Raw genomic sequence first — 23,261 nt, forward strand, 5'->3', positions numbered from 1 at the left:
TGGCAGGAAAACTCCATTCGTGGCCAGAGCGATTACTTATCCACCAATTCCAGGCAGGGCTAGATAGAGAAATAAAACAGGCCTGTGTATACCGGGGTCTAGGCCCACGATTGTCCGAATGGTACAAGGCAGCGGTGAGCCTAGACGTTGGTCTACGAGAATTCAGGCCTCGGAACACACCACCGTTCCAGTCCCGTCGTGGTCCAAGTGGCAGATCCAGTGACCGCGGGGCATTTAGAGGAACCCCGGCATTCGGGCCGACCGCTACCGAGGCGAACAGACGCCCGTTCCGGTGCTTTCGATGCAACCAAGAGGGTCATAGAGCTGCGGACTGCCCCGTCGCAGCCCCGCGACTGTCAACTTCCCGGCCATCCGTTCCGACTACCACGCCACGTGACCGACCCCTACGAACACCAGAACGCTCTAGGGCGGCCACGCAGACGCCCTCGTTAGAACCGACAACCCGGTCCAGTAATACCATGCCAGGGATGGCTCGTGTCCCCGACGCATCCGAAGAAAGCGACAACGGAGATGAGTTGCAGGATCCTATGGTAAGTGACCCTGTACACCCCTTCCTGATACCAGTGACCCTTAGACATCCTGTCACTAAGAAGGAGTGTGAACAAAAAGCCTTAATTGATACAGGCTGTACTCGATGCCTTATGCGGCAGTCGGTAGCTGAGGGCTTGGGCCTTCGGATCCTGACTCTTCGTACCCCCATTAAATTCGAGCAGATGGATGGGTCCATCCTGGGAGGCACACCTACTGCCAGTGTTACAGAACCCGTATTCCTGCAAATAGGAGCCCATCAGGAAATGATCCGGTTCATTGTAGTAACCCAGATGATCGAACCCATCATTCTTGGGCTCGCGTGGTTGGACAGGTGGGAACCACACATATGGTGGGAGGGGGGTTATCGTAGGCTCAGACTGCCATGTACAAAAGAGAGGGTGGCTCTCCAGCAAGAAACAACAAGACAAGGTACATACCCCCTAGCATATAATGACCTCGCCCGAGTATTTAGCGAGGAAGAATGTGACATCCTGCCCCCCCATCGGGATACGGATTGTGGTATCGAAATACTTCCCGGAGCCCGGTTGCCAAAACCCCGTATGTACTCGATGACACCACAGGAACTGAAGGAATTGCGAACGTATATAGATAAAAACCTGGCCCGGGGATTTATTCGTCCCAGTCGTTCGCATTTAGCGGCACCCGTCCTCTTTCGAGGTAAGAAGGATGGCGGCTTACGTTTATGTGTTGACTACCGGGGATTGAATGCTGTCTGCGTAGAACCGTTGTACCCCCTGCCGCTGATAACTGATTTGTTGGCTACCCTGGCGTCAGGGAAAGTCTTCACGAAATTGGACCTCCGCGAAGCCTATTATCGGGTACGGATACGTCAGGGAGACGAGTGGAAAACCACATTTAACACTCCCCTCGGCAGCTACCAGTTCCTGGTGATGCCTTTCGGTCTACAAGGGGCACCAGCGGTGTTTATGCAGCTTATAAACGGTATTTTACATGAACACCTATATCGGGGCGTCTTAGTCTATCTGGACGACATTTTGATCTACTCTGACACAATGGAAGAACACGTCCAGCTGGTTAGACAGGTCCTGACCAAGTTGCTGGACGCACATCTTTTTGTAAAACTCTCAAAATGTGAGTTCCACCGGGAGGAGATCGATTATCTAGGTTTTCGAATTAGTCGTACTGGTATCCAGATGGACCCGAAGAAAGTAGCTGCGGTCTTAGAGTGGAAAGCTCCGCAAACCCGTAAACAACTGCAAAGTTTTTTAGGTTTTGCAAACTTTTATCGACATTTCATTCCGTCCTTTGCAACAACAGCATTACCATTAACGGAGCTATTGCGAACAAAAGGTGTGGTGGCCCCTGGGAAAAAGCCTAGGCCGGGATACAAACTACAATGGTCATCTGAATGCCAACAAGCCTTTGAAAATCTTAAACGGGCTTTTGCCACTGAACCCGTATTAATACACCCTAACACGTCACAACCGTTCGTAATACAAGCGGATGCTAGTGACGTGGCAGTAGGAGCTATTCTAATGCAGAAAGATGCGAACGGTATGTTAAGGCCTTGTGCATACACCTCCCGAAAATTTACAACCGCAGAAAGGAACTGGGCAGTGTGGGAGAAAGAGGCCTATGCCGTAAAATGGGCGTTACAGACATGGCGGCACCTACTGGAGGGTAATCCCATACCGTTCGAGGTCTGGACAGATCACAAGAATCTACAGGCCCTCCAAACACCTCGGAAACTGTCCCCAAAACAGGTGAGATGGGCACAATATTTTCAGCGGTTCCGTTTTGCCCTCGTGTATAAGCCAGCTAGAGGAATGTTTTTAGCGGATGCGTTGTCACGGATGCCGCAATATCACAGTAAACGAGATGAGGGTTTACAAGCAGTAATCTCACCCCTAAAAGCGTATGTATTGACAGCCCCGCAGACCGAGGATTGGCTCACGCTTTTACGGAAAGCCATTCGGACGGACGCATGGGCACAAAACAATGCAGCATCCCTAACCCACCATGATGGCCTAGCGTGGTGGGGAGATAAACTCTATATTCCAGCAACATTGAGACAACGAGTGTTACTCCAGTGCCATGATAGGAAAACCGCCGGACACTTCGGGTTCCTTAAAACCCTACATCTGACGCGCAGACAATTCTGGTGGCCTAAAATGAGGAAAGACATTGACCAATACGTCCGGGGATGCCACACATGCGCGGTATCCAAGCCACAACCAGGGAAGCCACTGGGCTTATTACAAACCGTAGCCGAACCAAACAGACCATGGGAGGAAATAGCCATGGATTTCATTGTAGACCTTCCCAGTAGCAGAGGTTATACCGTTATTTGGACAGTAGTCGATCTTTTCTCAAAGCAAGCCCACTTTATTCCATGTAAAGGCTTACCCTCTGCCCGACGCCTGGTACGTTTATTCCTACAACATATTTACCGTTTGCATGGAGTGCCTAAGAGGATAATATCAGACAGAGGGGTACAATTCACCGCCCGATTCTGGAGAGGGTTTCTCCGTGATATAGGGTCAACCCAGGGCCTTAGTTCAGCCTATCACCCTAGTACGAACGGTGTTGCTGAACGCACGAATGCCATGATAGAACGATACTTACGCTCCTACGTTACCTACCAACAAAACGATTGGGTTGATTACCTTCTATTTGCTGAAACGGCATACAATAACGCAGTACATCGGAGTACCGGATTTACTCCGTTCCGGGTAGTCATGGGGAGGGACTTCCCTGCTATCCCGGAGTTAGACCTTTCCCTCCAAAACCCTATGACTCCCAACGACTGGGCTACTAACGTGAATGCTGTGTGGCCTCACGTAAAAACCGCTTTGACATGGGCAGCCGATGAATACAAGCTCCAGGCAGACAAAAGGAGGGCTACATGTCCATCTTTTCAGATCGGAGACCTGGTTTATTTGTCAACAAAATACTTAAAGCTACGATTACCAAGTAAAAAACTAGGACCCAAATATATAGGCCCATTTCCTATCATTAGAGTAATTAACCCCGTAACATTCATGCTAAAACTACCCCCCTTATTGGGAAAGACCCATCCGGTTTTCCACTCTAGCTTGTTAAAACCGGCCACTACACCCACTACAACACCAAAACCACCTCCTGGCCCGGTAACCGGTGCCCACTATGAAATACAAGACATCATCGATTCCAAACTACGTAGAGGCCAGTTATACTATTTAGTCCGCTGGACAGGGTATCCTGATAGTGAAGCATCCTGGGTACCTGTAAAAGACATAAACGCCCCCAGATTACTGAGAAAGTTCCACAAAGCAAACCCCCAGAAACCACATCCCTTACCTGACCCTTAATATCATCTCTTTTTGTCTCCTCCTCTTAGACGGACGCCTGGTAGGGGGAGCCGCCTGTCGAGCGTCAAGAAGCACTCGACATCATGTCCATGCACCGGCAGAACATGGATACCCGGCTGGAAGGGGGGGGGTTGAGCCACATGGGTGATGGTGGTGGAATAGGCATCCGAGTAGGCGTTTATGTGCACGGGTGCCTTATGGGGTCGCGTGGGGTTAGCTTACTACTCTGAGAACACTCTAGAAAAGTGACGGCATCCCAGTACGTCCGAAGGAAATGAGGAAGTACGAGACCTTCCAGCTGAATATAATCTGGAAGGAACTATATAAGGACTCGCTTGCAAGGGCGTGACAGCTGCGTCTTTGTTTTGCTAGCTTTGCATTCCGGTTTCTGTAAGCGCTGATTGCCACGATTAAATGAAGATACACCAGCTTGGCTTTAAGCGTGTTCTTTGAGCGTGGACACGGTCCTAGGGGAGCCGAGATCAAGGTTTACTCAGCCTTCCATCCTTCCAAAATAAAATGAGGACCCAGAATGTTGGAGGCAATATGCTGACTCTGTAAACTGCTTAGAGAGGGCTGTACAGCACTATGAACTGGTATGTAAGTCTAAGGGCTATTGCTATTGTTACTTTGTCATTTATAAAACATGAAATCTTGCCATCCTGTTAAAATGGTTTCCCATTCTGAATTTTATCAGAAACCTTTTCACACAGGACCTTAATAAGACCAATCTTACTAATTTTTCAAGTGAAAGTTTACATATTTTTCATTAGTGAGAAATAATCAACCTTACTGCCAAAATAGTTTGCTTCATAGCTTTTTATTCATTCCATCAAATATATGTAACAAGCCTACAGGTGGAGCGAGTTCAATTCTTGCTATCTTTTCATTAATGTTGAGACTGTATCATATTCCAACTGAATATAAAGGAAAATCACTTTTTGATTACAATATCTCCAGCAGCTCCTGATTACATATTGTATGTGAAATTCTTATAGGAATTACATCACTGGCATTCCTGCACTGAAGCAGGTAAAAAATTTCCAGATCGCCATAAATTTGTTGTATTGATCTATCAAACTCTTTCTAACTACTTACCTAAATCTGATGCCCAAACATATTTTAAATGTAGTATTCTATGTCTACCTTTGTTTACTTCCAATGCGTGAGTAAATTTTCATGCTATATCTTTGGATTATACAACAAAATCATTCAGTTTCAAAATTAGGCAGTGACCAGTTAACACCATTTTTTGTTAACTTTGTACAGGAGCACAATAACAGCATTCTTTCAATTATCAGGCACAGATGCATTTTTTGCATAATTTATTCAATGTTGATGCCTCCCGACTCCAACCATCTCTGGACAACTCAAAATAATAAAAAGCAACATAAAAACAACAAATTACAATATAGTACACAGGAGCAAATTACAAAAAGATAATTAAAGAATTCACACAATCACAACAAAAACAAACCAGAAGCATACTTGAATACTTCTCCAGGTATGCCATCCACACATATGGTTGCATTTTTCAACATTACCACAGCATTTATTACTTCATCAGTTTTTTCTTGGGCACATGTATTTATAGCATTGATTTCAATTTTACTCTTCAACATATCACTATTATTCCCATACAAATCTCTAAAATATCCCTTCTAGCATTCCCAGGCTTTATTTTTAATTGCATTTACTCTGCTGGTTCCCCTAATTCAGAATAAATTTTATCTCCACCACAATCTCTCTGCATTTGCTGTCACTTTTAAACACATTCCTCATTCTACATTTTTTGCCATTTTTTCTCTATATACACATATTTCTTTACCAATCGTTCTCTTATACCCATTTTCCCAATCTACCTCTTTTACTTTGATCTCTTAACCAATGTACAAGAATATTGCTATTAATATATGATACAAGCAATTTATGTCACTTTTAAAGCTAACTTTCTAAAAGGAAAGGAAGGAATTACTGCAAGGAAGTAATTTAAATTCTGAATAAAATGCATAATCAAAACAATAATCAGAGTCATTTTTCTATTTCATCAGAAATATCAATCTGCCGAATTAAGCCACTGTAGTATGTCAGATGTGGTTTGTCAAGTTTTCTTAGAAACAAAATTTCAGGGCAGAGATGCTATGAAGACAAATGTTTAAAACCTGATCCTAAATTAGGAGTGGCCAATGTGGTACTCAACCCTTCCCCAAACACAAAAAAATGGCACATTTTTTTTAAAAAAAAAATTCTTAAGCAAAATTAAGGATAGGATTGAAAGTAAGTTTGCCGCTTGGAAGCAAACAATTTCTAGCCCCACTATTAATGTTTGTTCAATGCTTGAAAAATCACTATTTGGATTGGAAGATATTTTAAGGGTGGAAACTGAAATGGTTTTCCTCCATATGCCTCTGGTTCTTAATACTGCTCAAAATAAGTAAAAAAAAATTCACTCTTATCCCTTCCAGTAACATCCCCACATTATTCCCACATTCCAATGCCTTTAAGAAGGTCAGGAGATTGGGACTTCCGGTGGCACTGCTGACGTTGCTGGATGCTCTCTTTCGGAGCGCCAGCCCTGTGGTCTTGTAAAGCTGCCCTGACAGCAAATCAGCTGTCTGGCGGCTGGAAAACCTTTCCCCCGGTAGAAGAGGGAAAGGAGAGCAATTGGATGGGGGTAGAGCTCCCCGAAAGCCCCTGAAATAGTTTTGGGGGCTTGGAGGGTGAGAGCTCCCCAGGAAGTCTGGTGAAACTCCGAGATCCAGGGCGCTTCTGCTTTAAGCAGAAAAAAACGTCGCGACCACATCTGCAATCCTTATTGAGATCTAAGCTGATTATCTATGCAGATGGAGTGAAGACAGGAGAACAGACAATTGCAAGTAACAAATCCTTAATTCCACGTTTAAATTGCTACTTTTTGAAGCTGCTTAAAGGAGTGAAGAAAATGGCGCTTGTGCTTAATAGGGTGTGAAAGTGAAAGTTAACTCTCGATAAAGCTGTTAACACCCAGCATTGTTCAAAGTGGATGGATAAAAAAAAATGGCTGGCTTTTTTGAAAGTGATGAAGGCTCACTATTACAAACATCAATAAACACACAAATACTGATTGTGGATTTCTTTAAAGAAATTTTAGAATCTTTTACCTCCGTGTTGGAAAGAATGGAAGGGTTTTTTAACAAGGATTTTATTCAAGTTCAAAACAAAGTTACAAGTGAAGATACTGTATCGGTATTTCAGTTGCCAAATAATAGTGAGTTGCTGAATGAAGAGGTGGAAGAAACAATCCAGTTTAATGTGCCTTTGGAAAATGGAATGGATGTTTTTCAAATTAAGAAGGAAAGGCTGAGAGATTTGAAGGAGTGTAACCAGGTAATATTGAGAGAGATTTCTCCAGAGGCTTTGATACAGTCAACTGGAAAATTGTCAGGAGATGTTGGGATTTCTAATATAACAAGGAGGATTCGAAGTGGAAATTTACAATTTTTTTACAAAAATGGACTCTCAATCGTAGTCAAAGAGGTGTGTTTACTTAAAGGAATTACTTTGTGAAGAGAACAAGATTGTAAGGTACAGCAACTTCAGCTGAAAACTCAAGAACTTATAAAAATAAAAGAAGATGGAGGAATAAGACTGAAGAAGAAGGTTCGCAAAAAAGTCAGGAAAAAATGGAGAGGGAAAAATTACAATCTTTTTGCCTGGGGAGGATAGTAGTAGTGAAAACGAATGACTATATCTATATTTAGGGATATGATTTGTTTTGAAAAGTAATGCTATAGTATAAATAAATGATTTACTTATATTTAGGGACATTTGTCTTGAAAAGTTATATTAAGTAATGTTACGTTTGAATTGTTATGGGCTATTGACCAAACCTTTACTTTTGTCCTGAAGTATATTAACACTAAAGTTATATCTTAAGGAATGCTTTGCTGAAAAATTTATATAAGCTTATAAAGAATGTTTTGTTGAAGAATAAATATAAACTTGTGGGTTATAAGGAAAATATAAGTGGTGCAAGGGTTGAGGGAAGGTTTTCACAATATTTTTTATAAATATCAAATAGTGAAGATGTTATTTGATTATAAGCAATGGATTTGTAGGGAATAAAATGAATAAGTTTATGCAAAGCTATTAAGTAAGGAATGTTTCTAGGAAGAGTCAATATGAGTTTATGGGGTAAAAAGTAAAAATAAGATTTTTACAATATAATTTATTTGAGATTGGTTAAAATATTTTGTTAATGTGTTAATGTGCTAATATATGTAAGGGTTGGAGATGTGATGGTTAATTGTAATTGGGTTTTGATTGTGCAATGCTGGAAGAAAGAAGACTTGCTTATTATTGAAGAATGGACAAGAACAAAGTTGGATTGATTATTTTCAAGAAATACTTGGTTTAAATAGTTATATTCAGATAGGAACAAGGGGAGTTAAAATGTAAAAGGGAGATAAATCTATAGATAGTTAGCTTATGGGGGGGGTTATATGTTTGTTAAATGCTATATCCTGTATTTGCTCTGGGAAGTCCGGGGGGGGGAGGGTTGGGGCAGGAGGGGGGAGGAGGGAAGGGAAAATATGTGTAAAATTTTTAAAAACTTTTTAATTAAAAAAAAAAAAGAAGGTTAGGAGACTGAATTCTGCATGTTAAATTTATATTTACCGACAAATAAATAAAGATCTATTTCAAGCTATTTAGCTCTCGTCAGCTAGCCATACCCTTCTGGGCTACTTATGTATTAGGTAGATGTATTACCTCTAAACCACAGGCTCGCCTCACTTTGTCAGCTATACCAGGGGAGAGATTAAGTGTTTTTTTTAATCAGGGCTTTAATTCTGCAAATATTACTTATTTCTACTTATAGTATATTGTGGGGAACTTTCTTTACAAATACAATGCTGTTGAGAACAGAGCAATATGTGAAATACTAACAGTTATCCTAACAAGATATTAATATTACACTTTGCTTTATAACAGCTAGCAAAGATGTGGTTTTTCCTGATAAAAGAGGTAAAGAAACACTTGATTTCCCTGAGCAATACTTTTTTCATTCAGAATCATCTCCACCTCATTTTCAAACATTGCCCACGTGTTAATACTGGACTATAGTAAGAAGGATCCAGAAATCAATATAAATAATTTGTGCTCTTAAGGTTTCACCTGCTTATCCTAGGTTGCAAACACAGTGACATCCATTAACAATTCAAACAATCAATGCCAGCTAATGATGATAGCCATGCAAATTACACAAATAAATAAAAATAAACAATCGACTTAATCAAAAACTTCTAACAGACACTGAAATAAAATTTTATATTTTCTTACAATAAAAAAGTGTGATAATCATTTCTAACTTCCCATTTGGAGACTTAGACTGGACAACAAAAAATATTTAGGAAGACAGTAGCAATCGACTTCCATACTGTTGCCAAGAAAAATAGATGTGGTAACTATAAGATAAATTCATCTGGAAAATATCTTTATCTTAATAATGGTAGATTAATTTTATAATTTATTTATGTACTACATGTTTTGAAACGGAATACACTCAAATACTTGGAGAAGAGAAGACACAAAAATAGTTTTAGCATTTACCAAGTAGTAGGAAATTAAAATAAATTAGATTTAACTATGAGAATTATACAGGTTGAGCTATAAACAATTGTTGAGGATTTTGTTCCTTACACCCACCCATAAATATATAAATACATAAACAGTGCTAGCTTACAGAAGTCAGTCAGCCTGGAACTCTGAAATACAATATCATATGGGAAAGATTATTTAAAAGGAATGATTCCAAATATGCCATAAAATTAGAGATGGAGAGCTGAATCTAATCCAAGCAAACATTAACTACTTCTCTGAGCAGACCTCATATAGCAGTGTTTCTAAACCATGGCAACTCTAAGAAGTGTTGACTTCAACTCCTAGAACACCCCTGCCAGTTGCTGGCTAGGGAATTCTGGGAGCTGAACTCTACTCTCCTTAGAGTTGCCAAGGTTGAGAAACACCGCTATATAGGAAGGACTATGGGGAGACAAAAAAAACCCTCCTCTTTCTCTTCTCTAAAATTATACTGCTTACCTTTGCCATAGCAAAGGAAAAGCATTGATACAATAAATGCAAATAATTCAAAATAGAAGCAGCTGCAAGTAATAAGTTCTCTAATAGCCAGTTCTGGCTATCCATAGGAAAGGTGCGAGGCAACCAAATCAGAACCAGCACACGTTCATGTAAGTGGGAACACGTATAATTTTGTATCTTGCTCTGAGAAAGCTCTTCACTTGAGGACCCATAAATCAGAACATCCTCATCCAGCATCAAATGATATTATTAAATGATGCACCTTGAGAATCAGGAGGCGGGGGGGGGGGGGGGGAAGGGTGTTGGAGATGGGGAAAATGGGAACAGCAGAAAATGATCTACTACTCTAATACAAATTAGTTATAACTTAAAACACACTACAACAACATTAACAATGGTTGTGGCACCAGAAGAGCAAGAACCAGAACTTTCTGTCTATCTTGATACCCGAAGCAGTAAAAGAGGAGGTAAAGAAGAACAACTTAGAGTAATCAAGCATCTTGAAGCCCCCAGGCCACAAAGCAAAGAGCATCTCCCCACAGTTAATAACATTCTGGGTGGGGAGGAGACAATAATGCATCAATGTACAGTTGCAAGAAAAAGTATGTGAACCCCTTGGGATTACGTGGAGTTTTGCATGAATTGGTCATAAAATGTGCTCTGAACTTCATCTAAGTCACAACAATAGAAAAACACAGTCTGCTTAAAATAATACTACGCAAACATTAGATGTTGCCATGGTTTAATTGAACATAACATGTAAACATTCACAGTGCAGGGAGGAAAAAGTATGTAAGCCCCTAGCCTAATGACTTCTCCAAGAGCTAATTGGAGCCAGGAGTGAGCCAACCTTGACTCCAATCAGTGTGATGATATTGGATGTGTTGCTGACAGCTGTCCTGCCCTTTAAAAACACACACCTGTTTTGGGTTTACTGGTTTCAAGAAGCACTGTCTGATGTGAACCATGCCTTGCAGAAAAGAGCTCTCAGAAGACCTACAATCAAGAATTGTTGACTTGCATGAAGGTGGAAAGGGTTACAAAAGTATCTCCAAAAGCCTTGATGTTCATGTGTCCACGGTAAGACAGACTGTCTACAAATGGAGAAAGTTTAGCACTGTTGCTACTCTCCCTAGGCTTGGTCGTCCTGTAAAAATGACTGCAAGAGCACAGCGCAGAATGCTTCATGGGGTAAAGAAGAATCCTAGAGTATCAGCTAAAGACCTACAGAAATCTCTGGCACATGCTAACATTTTTGTTGACACATCTACAATAAGGAAAACATTAAACAAGAATGGAGTACATGGGAGGACACCACGGAGGAAGCCATTGCTGTCCAAAAAAAATATTGCAGCACGTTTGAAGTTTGCAAAAGAGCACCTGGATGTTCCACAGCACTACTGGCAAAATATACTGTGGACAGATGAAACCAAAATTGAGTTGTTTGGGAAGAACACACAACACTATGTGTGGAGAAAAAAAGACACAGCACACCAACATCAAAACCTCATCCCCACTGTAAAACATGGCAGAGGGAGCATCATGGTTTGGGGCTGCTTTGCTGCCTCAGGGTCTGGACGCATTGTTGTCATTGATGGGAAAATGAATTCCAGAGTTTATCAAGACATTTTGCAGGAAAATGTACGACCATCTGTCCGCCAACTGAAGCTCCGCAGAGGATGGGTGATGCAGCAGGACAATGACCCAAAGCATACAAGTAATTCAACAAAAAAATGGCTTCAACAGCACAGAATACACCTTCTGGAGTGGCCCAGTCAGAGTCCTGACCTCAACCCGATTGAAATGCTGTGGCATGACCTTAAGAGAGCGATTCACACCAGACATCCCAAGAATATTGCTACACTGAAACAGTTTTGTGAAGAGGAGTGGTCCAAAATTACTCCAGATCGTTGTGCAGGTCTGATCTGCAACTACAGGAAAAGTTTGGTTGAGGTTATTGCTGCCAAAGGAGGGTCAACCAGTTATTAAGTCCAAAGGTTCACATACTTTTTCCTCCCTGCACTGTGAATGTTTACACGTTATGTTCAATTAAACCATGGCAACATCTAATGTTTGTGTAGTATTATTTTAAGCAGACTGTGTTTTTCTATTGTTGTGACTTAGATGAAGTTCAGAGCACATTTTATGACCAATTCATGCAAAATTCCACGTAATCCCAAGGGGTTCATATACTTTTTCTTGCAACTGTACATCTTCATTTACCATGGTTCGGGGCAGATATATATCTGCTAAATAACAGAAAGATCATTGGAATTTTTTATATTTTATAAAATTTTACATCTGTATACATGCACATTTAATAATTATTTTTCATATCATCTAAACATGGTTTTACACTTTTTTCCTTTACCAAGATGATGATAATTGCTGCATCTTTCAATTAAGATTATTCATCTTAACTGAGCAATCATATTTAAGCTAGCATTAACTAGGAATGTTTTTTACCAAATCAAGAATCCAATTAACAGAATTATTTCCCTTCAATACTGAATTTGAATTATCTAGAACAGGGGTGTCAAACTGGCGATCCACGGCCGGATGCATCACATGCAGGTCACACCCATCCCAGCTTCGCAAAGGTAAAATGTTGTGATATGTCACGTGATGACATCATGTGACACAATCTGGTTTGACATCTGTGATCTAGAAACCTCATTTACCCCATTGAAGAGGCTACACTCACTACCCCTACCCTTATTTCTTAACAACTTGGTTAACAACCATGGTGTCCACACTTATGTTAACCCCTTTGTTTACTTAAGAACCACAATAAAAAAAAACATAAAATCAGCAGGCTCCATTACAATTCTGACTCAAAAACTACTTGTAGGGCAATTACAATATGTTTTATTTTTTTTTTCAGAGAAAAAAAGGAAGATGTCATCCTTTCCCTCTCCATCACTTTGCTTTGTATTTATTACCTCTCCCTTTTGATTTATTCAAAGTATTTATTTGTCACTGACTCCTTCAAAACCAGTGTAGACTTTAAAACATATACTACCAAAAAAATACAAGAAAACTCATAATGTAATAATAATTATAAGCAATTTAATCATACCATCATGAACTACCCAATGTAGCTTCTAAATTTTTTTATAATCCATGGTTAATTTCTAGAGGGTAAGCACTCCAAAATTGGTGTAACAGAAAAGGCTTTCCAGCTGAACTCAAATGAGTTTCTACTGCATGTGATGGACTCAAGGCAACCTTTGATGGTGAATGCAATTGTTCAGCATTTCTGTATAATAGAAATATTCTCTCAAAGTGGTTCCAAATTGTCTATAGGTTAATATCAAAATGTTATCTAGAAGCAAAATATCAGCCAGTGCATTTCTTTTATCATGGCATTGCCTCTCCTTGCTGCTGACACTTGAGCCTCTGGTGTCACATACTTTTTTTCAGAGAAATGCAATTCCGTCAGAGCAAGCAGCCTCTTATTTCATGAACCCAGAAACCCCTTATTTGTGGGATCCATGTCTTTTCAAGTGCAGCTCACTTCTGCATCAAGTTATTGGTCAAGGGTCAGCAAAACCTCAGGTGTGTCAGAGGTTTCAGGTGTTCAGATGTGTCAGAGAAATATAGCTGAGACTTATTAGCCTATTGATATCCCTGTTCCAAAACACACAATGATTTCTTCCATATTCAGGATTAGATCCAAACTAGAATACCAGGGATATTTATATAATAATGCCTGAGATTTACAATGCTCAATTTGTCTAAAACTGTAGCCTAGATTGAATAGGTGTTTCTTTCTCCATGGACTTAACTCCCTAAAGTTCTTAAATAGTCCTCTAGATATGCAATATGTGAAACTAGAAAAAAATGTTCAGTGCCATACAACTTCAGCTGCTGTATTCATGAAGGCAGGTGAGCCAAGAAGAGTAAAAAATCAAATGTATATCAACTGTGGATAAGTCATAACTGTATTTTAATTGTACTTTTCTGCTAAATGAATGTCACAAACTACACACCTTACAGGCTCCTACAGTGGCACATACATTGTATTCTTAACAGTGTCAACATAGGCGATTTTGTCATTGCACTGCTTTGCTTTTAAACTAAGCAAATTCTGTATGAGACACAGGAGGAGGAAGCAGAGGAGTTGTGATTCTCCCACGTGCAATTCACTGTTCACGGGAGCAACGTCACGGCCGGCAGTAGCAGAGGCAGCATCGGGCTGCTCCTCCTTCGGTTGTCCCACCATCACCCACAAGCCAAAGCCCCCGGGCCCAACTCCCGCTACACACACACACACACACACACACACACACAAATACACAAGCTCGCACCGTCGAGGGAGACGAACTGCCCGACTGCCGAGGAGCCTCCGCCACTGTTCTCCACGAACTGCACCTCGGAGACGATGATGTTGTCTTCCAGCACCGAACCGCATCCGGTGCAGACGGCATCGCCCCGGGCTGAGTCCACCTCGATGTCGGAGCCGCCGCAGGCAGCGCACACCCGCCCGCCGGACATCTTGACGGGGGTTGCGGCGGCTGCCGGCCGGCAGGCAAGCAAGCACGTTGGAGCGACTTCCCTGCAGCGGGCCGAGCCGGTTTCCTCGCTCAGCACACACTGCCGGCGGTTTCTCGCGCTATTCCTCCTCCACGCAGGCCTGGCTCAGCCGCCCATTCGCTGCCGGAGGAGGAGGAGCCGCAGCCTCCAAAAACCGCCCTTTCTCGCGAGGCCTTGCCTGCTACTGCGAGCCTCCACTTTCCGCGGCAGTGTATCCTGGTCCGCCTCTTGGGTGTTTGGGGATTCCCCGAAGGCGTCTTAGAACGCCGAACGTTGCAATTCACAAGAGTTTCTGCCGCTACTACTTGCTCCTTAGCCTTTAGAATGCCTTCCCTCTCCCGCTACACGCCCCACCCCCCGCCGACGGGTGATTTGGTAGCAGGAGGCTGAAGTATGGAGAGTTCAAGAGTTTTTGGTTTTTCTTTTGGTCCAAAAGGCCGGGATGACAGATAAATTTCCTCATTTACTATAGGGTCAGTTCAGTAAAGAATAGAATAGGAATAGGAATAGGAATAGGAACAGGAACAGGAATAGGATAGGATAGGATAGGATAGGATAGGATAGGGAACAGAACAGAACAGAACAGAATTTTTTATTGGACAAGTGTGATTGAACACACAAGGAATTTGTCTTGGTGCATAGGCTCTCAAGGAATTTGTCTTGGTGCATAGGCTCTCAATGTACATAAAAGGAAAAAAAAATACATTCATCAAGAATCATAAGATACAACACTTAATGATCGTCACAGGGTACAAATAAGCAATCAGGAAACAATATCAATATAAATCATAAGGATATAAGCAACAAGGTTACAGTCATACAGTCATAAGTGGAAGGAGATGGGTGGTGGGAACAATGAGAAGATTAATAGTAGTGCAGACTTAGTAAATAGTTTGACAGTGTTGAGGGAATTATTTGTTTAGCAGAGTGATGGCGTTCGGGAAAAAACTGTTCTTGTGTCTAGTTGTTCTGGTGTGCAGTGCTCTATAGCGTCGTTTTGAGGGTAGGAGTTGAAACAGTTTATGTCCAGGATGCAAGGGGTCTATAAATATTTTCACAGCCCTCCTTTTGACTCGTGCAGTATACAGGTCCTCAATGGAAGGCAGTGTTGGATGCTTATCCTACGGTTGGGTAGATAATATATAGAAAACTATGTTCTGTAACTTTAACTGCTACAAAGATGACTAATTGGCTGTGCTAAGCAGACATATAAAGGAAGGCAGGAAGTTTGTTCACTTCTGCTCCTGCTCCTGCTCCTGCTCCTGCTCCTGCTCCTGCAGGTTGAACTGCTTGAAGGAACTGTGTCTGTGTTTGAAGAGAACTGGAATTGTAAGCAAACTATGTTTTGTGTTAAACCGTGATTGTTTGAAGAAGTTGTTTTGAGAAGCCAAGTTTGTTTTTATACTACAAGTAAAGACTGTTTATTTTTCTTTAAACGTTCAGAGTCTGTGACTATCTGTGTGTTTTTGCTAAGCAACGTATCTATTCACTGTCTGGTCCGTTGCACTACTTTGCAGAGGGCAGTTTTACCCTCAACAGGCAGGTTGGTAGCAATTGTTTTTTCTGCATTTCTAATTAGTCTCTGAAGTTTGTTCCAGAACACAAAACCCTGAGTAGGTAAAGGATCAGGTTCTTTAATCAAAGATCAGGTGAACTTGTATGTAGAGAAGACTAAAACATGGATATATGCCTTTTGTAGCCATCCTTAGCAATCCTTTTGACATTAATATTGCAAGGCTTCTAAACCTTAGCAACTTTAAGATGTGGATTACAAGTCCCAGAGTTCCCCAGTCAGCAGCAAGAATTCTGGAAGTTGTAGTCCACACATCTTAAAAGTGGCCAAGTTTGAAATACAGTACACTGCTGTATTGTATAACTGTTATAATTTTTTTATCTTTATGAAAGTCTCTCAGATTTGTCCCTTTTTCAGATTTTCCCTTTATTTTTTCCAATAAGACATGGTCCATGTTATAATATTCCAGTGCGGTAATGCTAGATGTGCCAGGTTTTTTGACTGCAGAAAAATGAAAGAAAAACAGCTGAGGTCTGGAAATCAATCTCACTGTGTTTAAAGAGATGTGGAAGCTATTTATTTACTTGTCTGGTACATTTAAATCAGAGGTCTTCAAACTTGGCAGCTTTAAGACTTGTGGACTTCAACTCCCAGAATTCTCCAGCCAGCTATGCTGCCTGGAGAATTCTGGGAATTGAAGTTCACAAGTCTTAAAGCTGCCAAGTTTGAGGACCCCTGATTTAAATATATAAATACTTTTAGTTAAAATATTATACAACATATAACATTTCTGTTTTTTTATTTATATAAAATGATTGAAAATTCAAGGAGAAAAGATACCTCTGCAGTTTATAAGAGTTGAAAATGACCCTTTGACACATAATATTGATAGACTGCCAAAATAATATTCAAGAAATTGTTTTCACTTGGGCCACTTTATGTAATATTTGGGCACTTTCACACGAGAATTATTCACCAATTTGAAAGAAGTCTGGACTTCGGGGGTTCCCCAACATTGGCTGACTTTGAGAAATAAGCTAATTTATTTCCAGCTCAGGGCTTATATTTTTGAACTCCCACAAAAAAAAAAAAACCCTAGGGAGGGTTTTATGCCCTCTCTGGCTTTGAACTTCCTGGGGCCCCAAAAGAGTATCCTGATTGGTTGTCAGACTTCCAGGGGGTGGAGGTCTTAGCTAGCCTTGCTGACTGATGTAATCTTCCCAGGTGCCATGTGGTGAGTTTCTGTTGCTAGATGGGTCCTATTGTGTTAGTTTCTGTTGCTAGATGGGTCCTATTGTGTTGCAGGTGATGGTCCATTGACAAAGATTGAGTTTCTGCCTCTGCCCCATTGACAAAAGGTGGGGGCAGGCAGATGGGAGCTGCTTCGTCTTTAAAACATGATTCTCCATTTCTCATCCAGGGAAACATAATATTCTGCCTTTTTAATATTTCCTAAAATATTTCATTCTTTTAGGAAAGGGGTAGGTGCTAACTTCCTACAGTATAACATAATTTGTAAACCTGACGGGCGTAAAAGTATTATTGCACTGTAAACCAAGAACATCAAAACACTATACTGCAGTACGTGATAGCTGATAGCAATACAGAATATTTCTTCAATTTATCCCAAATCAGTTTATTCAGGAATTTATTCAGAAATTCAGTAATTATAGCTGTATAATAATAGTAATTCTACATTCCCTGTCAATATTACATGCTACTACTAGTAATGTCACTTTCTCAAACAGGAAAAAGCAAACATTCTGTTTGAGGCCAAGACTAGTAATAGGCAAAGAAAAAACATAATTCTCTGACTAAGGCAGCAAACACAGGAGCTGGGAAAGTGATAACAATGAGGGTTCTAAATGTTCCACAGATATGTTATACAGTTAAAGTCAATGTTCTTGGTAATAAATTGTAGCAGGGTGCTTTAATAAATCAGTAAATTGAGACTAGCCAAAGGTAAAAGGCCTGCTGTTGTTAAGAGGGCAGACTGATAGCCAAGAGCCAAGGCAGTTCACAAGTCCCTGTCCCAGGGTCATAAGCTGAAGATCCATTTGCAATGGAGGAATGAAACCAGGTTTTGGCTGCTATATAGCCAGAATTGTTGGCCTTGCCTAGCAGCTCTTAATTGGCACTATCTTTGGGTGCCTGGCACTCAGCTCCAATTATCCGAATCAGCCTCCACTTTTTCAGGGCTAGTTATTGTCCCAGGAACAGTTTCCCATGGCTAAGTGTCCATTTTTTCATCAAATATAGACTGGTATCTAGAGGTGGAGCTCTCGCCTCACAATCGGGAGGCTGTGAGTTTGATCCTATGTAGAGGCAGTTATTTCACTCTCTGGGAGCACTGAGAATGTATCTGCTGAACAAAGCTCTACATTGGCGACAGGAAGGGCATCCAGCCATTAAATCACTCTGCTTGCTCCATTCAGTTGCCCAGACTCCACCCTGCAAGGGATTATGGGGGTCATTAAATGAAGATGATAGACTGACAATCCATTAGATTTTGCTCTCCAGCCTCAGAAACTCAGAAGTTTCTCTACGATTGAAGTAAGAAGTTCAAGGGCAACATGCATAAGAATATTTAAAGACAAATTTAAATTTAGGCCAGCCTCAAAACGATATGCCACATTAAAAATGCTAGAAAGTACAGAACCTGAACTATTATCTCAATATGCACAAGTTCCTACACCATTATTTTTCAGTACTGCATGGTGCTCCTTGAGAATGTGTATTATTTTCATTTGAGGTCATTCAATGCATATTTTTGGATTTTGATAGCTAGGATTGATAACCAAGTGCAAGATGTCTGTTTTGAATGATTTTGTACTCTGTGGGACACTTATAATCTAAATCAGTTTGAAAGTGATTGTTAACATTTTTGGGGAACAAAAATCAACATGTTTAGTCTTTGTTAGTAAGAAATATTCCAGATTATTTTGTCTACTATGAATGTTCACTCAAATATGCTGACTTGAGGCAGGTTGCTTAATTCCATCATAGGTTGGCATTTACACACTCTTATTGCAATGGGAGATTTTAAAGCAGATATGTGATTTTCTTTTTTCTCCATCCTCAAGGCTGTAGAAAAGAAGTCCAACCTCTTGGCAATGGAAATTATTCTGTAACCCACTTCTTGAAATTTGACCCAGACCAGAAGAAGCCAGCAAAATTTTATCCAGGAATTTTAGTTGTTTAAATTCAAGTTGGCCTGTTTGTAGCTGGAAAGGATTTTTACAGAGGTATTCATTTAAAGCACCAAAAATCAATACAGTTATATTCTGGTAATAAATTGCTAACTAACTAGGGAAAGTGAATTGGGTCTTCTCTGTCTGTAGCAGCTGCTTGAAGAAAGAAAGAAGCAATACTTCTGCGTATTCTCAGGAATTGGCATCCTCATTTTTTTTTATCTCACTGTAACAAAGTACTTAATAACAGACTTTTTCACATTTTCAAATTTGCCCTTTATGCAGAGGACATCTTTTCAAGTTATACAAGTGAGAACTCCTTGCAATTGATAACAAAAAGTGGTCCACTCCAGGCTATTAAGATAGCACGTACTCAGTAATGATAGGAGGCAGACAGCAGAGGGAGCTAAATCCTTACTTTTATCTCACTCAGAGCACTTCTGTAAACAAAACCAACTTTTGAACTACTGATAAATTAATTTAGAAAGGATAAGTAATCCTCAGACATCATCTTGTGCTTCAGAAGCAGATCTGGGAGGTGTACTGCAATAGCAGTTGTAATAATTGCTTATATTTATATTAAGATCCAAGGCTAGTTAGTTAGAAATAAGGAAGAGGTAGAAGGATCAAAATTGGGATGGGGTGAATCATCATTTCCACTCCCCCAACTGCCTGCCCAATGTCCATCTGAAAATGCCATGCCAAAGACAGTGAGAGAACAGAACTGCAGCTCCAAGCACTGGAATTAGCAATGCTTTTTATAAAAGGGTAAAATTTTCTCTTACCCAGTCGTGTCTGACTCTAGAGGGCAGTGCTCATCTCCGTTTCCTAGTCCAGAGAGCCAGTGTTGTATGAAGGTGGTGCTAATCTTTTTTAATGGAACAGTCCCAAAAAATTTTTTTGAAAGGCATGAAAAGAACAATTGTATGATTGGTTAGAAGTTGCAACAGAGCAAGTGAGCAGTCAATATTGAGGAGGGTAGGTTTTGATTCCCATCTTCCAGGGTGGGAACAGGGGCCTAGATTTTGAAGTAATTCTACTAGAGCAACTGGGAATAAGGTTAAATAAAAGGAATCTAGGATTTTATCCTTAGAATTTAGACAGTTCAGTTAGGGTTAAGGTTAGTGTGATCTAAGTAGATTGGAGGAGTGTGGAGCAAAGACCCAATTTTACGTAATTGGTGGCTCTAGAAAGGAGAGGGAAGGGAAGGGAAGGCAGAGAGAAAGCCCCCTGTATTCATTCAAATCAGGAAGAAAATAATCATAGAAAAGGCTTTTTTTTAAAAAAAAAAAAGGGCTAGCCATAGGATTGCGAATCTCAGTATTTCTTTGTGTATAAAAATGAATAATCAAACAAATCACCCACAGTTCTCACTTAAGGCACAAATTATTGTACTTCGGACATATTATGTGAAGACCCAGCTCTCTAGAGAAGGCTCTAACACTGAGAAAGGTCGAAGGAAAGAGAAGACGAGAGCAACTACAGTAAGTTGGAGGGATTCAGTTACAGTGATGATGGGTACCTCTTTGGAAAACCATATTAGGGTGCAATTCGCATGAACAAAATCTATGTGGTCGCTAAAAGTCATAATTACTTTTTTTTTTTTAATTTTATTGAATAAACAAATATATTACAATCCAACCTTTTCGGTTTGGCAACGTGTAGTCATACTATATGCTTATAAATATGGTAGCTAATAGGTTATATAGATAATTTAAATTTAGAATCGTAAGATATTTATGAAATTAATGTATTATAAGTCATAATAGTACATAAGTTAAGTTAATAGTTAAGTGTTGTCCCCCTTAGTAATTAACTTTTGCATTCATTTCCCAACCACCTATACCACAAATCCCATACCATATAAAACTCTGAATCTTCCTTCTCATTTAGTACATATGTTAATCTACACATTTCTGCGCATTCCAATATTTTGTTAACTATATGCTCCTCAGTTGGACATCTTTTCTCCTTCCAATTTTGTGCATAAGACATTCTCGCAGCTGTAACGATGTGGATAATTAGATATTTCTTCTTCTTCCCATATGCTCGTTTCAGAACTCCCAGGAGGTAAATTTCTGGTATAAGGGCAATCTCCTCCTCTATTATTTCTTGGATCCATTTTTGTATCAATTTCCAGAATTTCCTCGCTTCAGGACACGTCCACCACGTATGGTAGAAAGTACCTTGCCAATGACCGCATTTCCAACACTTAGGGTTTGCGTTTGGGTTTCCGTTTAGGGTTTGCGTTTAGGGTTTGCGTAATTACTTTTATTAAGCAGCCTGTGATAAGTCAACCCAACTCATATCTAAGGAGTTTTCTACTGTTCATATTAAGAGCAGTCAGTGGTGAAACAAGGTAGGAGGGGAATAGCAGCAACACACCTGTCACTTTCCCAAGGCCTCTTCATGTTGAACCCTATGCAGTCAGCTGTAGTGACATGTCTCATTGCCAAGCTGTGTGGGAATTGGCACTGGGACAGGGCAACATGGTTTCTTCCCACTTCCAGGACAAAAGGCAAGGCAAGGCCCTTAGATTGTTTTATCTGCTTCTCTTCTCACATCTAGTCTCCAGAATTTAAAATAATATGAAATAGCCAGATATAGGTTGATACTAGGGCAGGAAGAATCCCAGAAGGAGGGAGGCAGATGCTGCCATGATTATGCAAATAGTTCAGAAGTGGGTTTCAGCAGGTTCTGACCAGTTCTGGAGAACCGGTAGCGGAAATTTTGAGTAGTTCAGAGAACCGGTAGTAAAAATTCTGACTGGGCCCACCCCCATCTATTCTCTGCCTCCCAAGTCCCAGCTGATCAGGAGGAAATGGGGATTTTGCAGTAACCTTCCCCTGGAGTGGGGAGGGAATGGAGATTTTACAGTATCCTTCCCCTGCCACGCCTACCAAGCCACGCCCATCATGCCCACCAAGCCACGCCCACAGAACCGGTAGTAAAAAAAATTGAAACCCACCACTGAAATAGTTATATGTGTTGGGGGAGGGGAGACTTAAACTGACCCGCTTCTGGAAACACGATCTCTTATTGGGATGGGGGAGTGCCTGCAAATGACAAATACAGAAAAACCAGCAAATAAACAACTCTGCCCTTTAACATCTCTCATTTGTCTCTAGATACCGGAGTGAGGAAAAAGAGAACTTCTGCATCTAAAAATCCCATTCATAATACAGAAGAGCACATCAAATTCCTGTCCTTCCCCAAATAAAATAGTGGTACTCTGATGTCCTTTGTTTGAAAGCAGGAGTTTCTATGGGGAGAGATCAAAAAGGTGAAGAGGACAGCTGCAACTGTGTGATTGAAGATCCACCTTTTTATGCATATTGTGCAACACATGGACAAGGGCAGGAGTGGGCAAATGTGGCCCTTTTTACAACCTGTGGACTTCAACTCCAAGCTGTCTCAGGAATTCTGGGAGTTGAAGTCCACAGATTGTAAAGGGGCAACATTTGCCCACCCCTGGACAAGAGGGATGGTGGAGCTTTAAACATAGGCCACCATCTTAACTTTGAGCATAGGCCACGTGCCCTTACACCAACATACATCTCACACAACCTCCTAGTTAGACATTTGGAGATACATTTTTATTCATCTATTTATTTACCCATCAATTTCTACATCTCACCTAGGCAACTGACTGTTTACAATAACAAGAAGAAAATAGGAAATTCATCACAAAATGTAAGCGATTATGGTTAAAATATTAACAGTTAATAAGTTGAAAAGTGGCGAGAACATCCTCATGACACCAGCTGTCCCCAAGGTTGCATATTAGTCTCTGACACCAATGCCAGTTGGCAAAGGGGGGGGGGGCGGGCTGCTGTCTATGGGGGTAAAGAGGGGGCAATGACAGAGAAGGTTCTCTTTCTGGATCCTATCATTGAAATTCTTTAAAAATCCACAAGGTATCCTCCCTGCCTGACTGGGTAGGGCAGAACAATGTAATTAAGATGAGATGTTCCTCAAGTAATCAGATCCCATTCCATGAAGGCATGTTGATGTCAAAACTGGGGAAGAAGGAAAGTGCAAAATGCTCATAGAATAGGC

The 23,261-nt window shown here is 40.7% G+C and overlaps 1 protein-coding gene across 1 annotated transcript in view; it reads right to left on the reverse strand.

Annotated features, from left to right (window-relative positions):
* The window catches only part of BRF1 (BRF1 general transcription factor IIIB subunit), a 243,669-nt gene extending 229,098 nt beyond the window's left edge, over nt 1-14,571 (reverse strand). Inside the window, exon 1 of the mRNA XM_070931601.1 lies at nt 14,273-14,571. Coding sequence (XP_070787702.1) covers nt 14,273-14,459 — 187 coding nt within the window. The 5' untranslated portion in view covers nt 14,460-14,571. The remainder of the gene's footprint in view (nt 1-14,272) is intronic.
* Between the last annotated feature and the right edge of the window lie 8,690 nt (nt 14,572-23,261).

This window comes from Pituophis catenifer, unplaced genomic scaffold, assembly GCF_029215685.1.
Source record: "Pituophis catenifer annectens isolate HBS135680 unplaced genomic scaffold, rPitCat1.0.hap2 SCAF_1, whole genome shotgun sequence".
In the NCBI taxonomy this organism is placed as follows: domain Eukaryota; kingdom Metazoa; phylum Chordata; class Lepidosauria; order Squamata; family Colubridae; genus Pituophis; species Pituophis catenifer.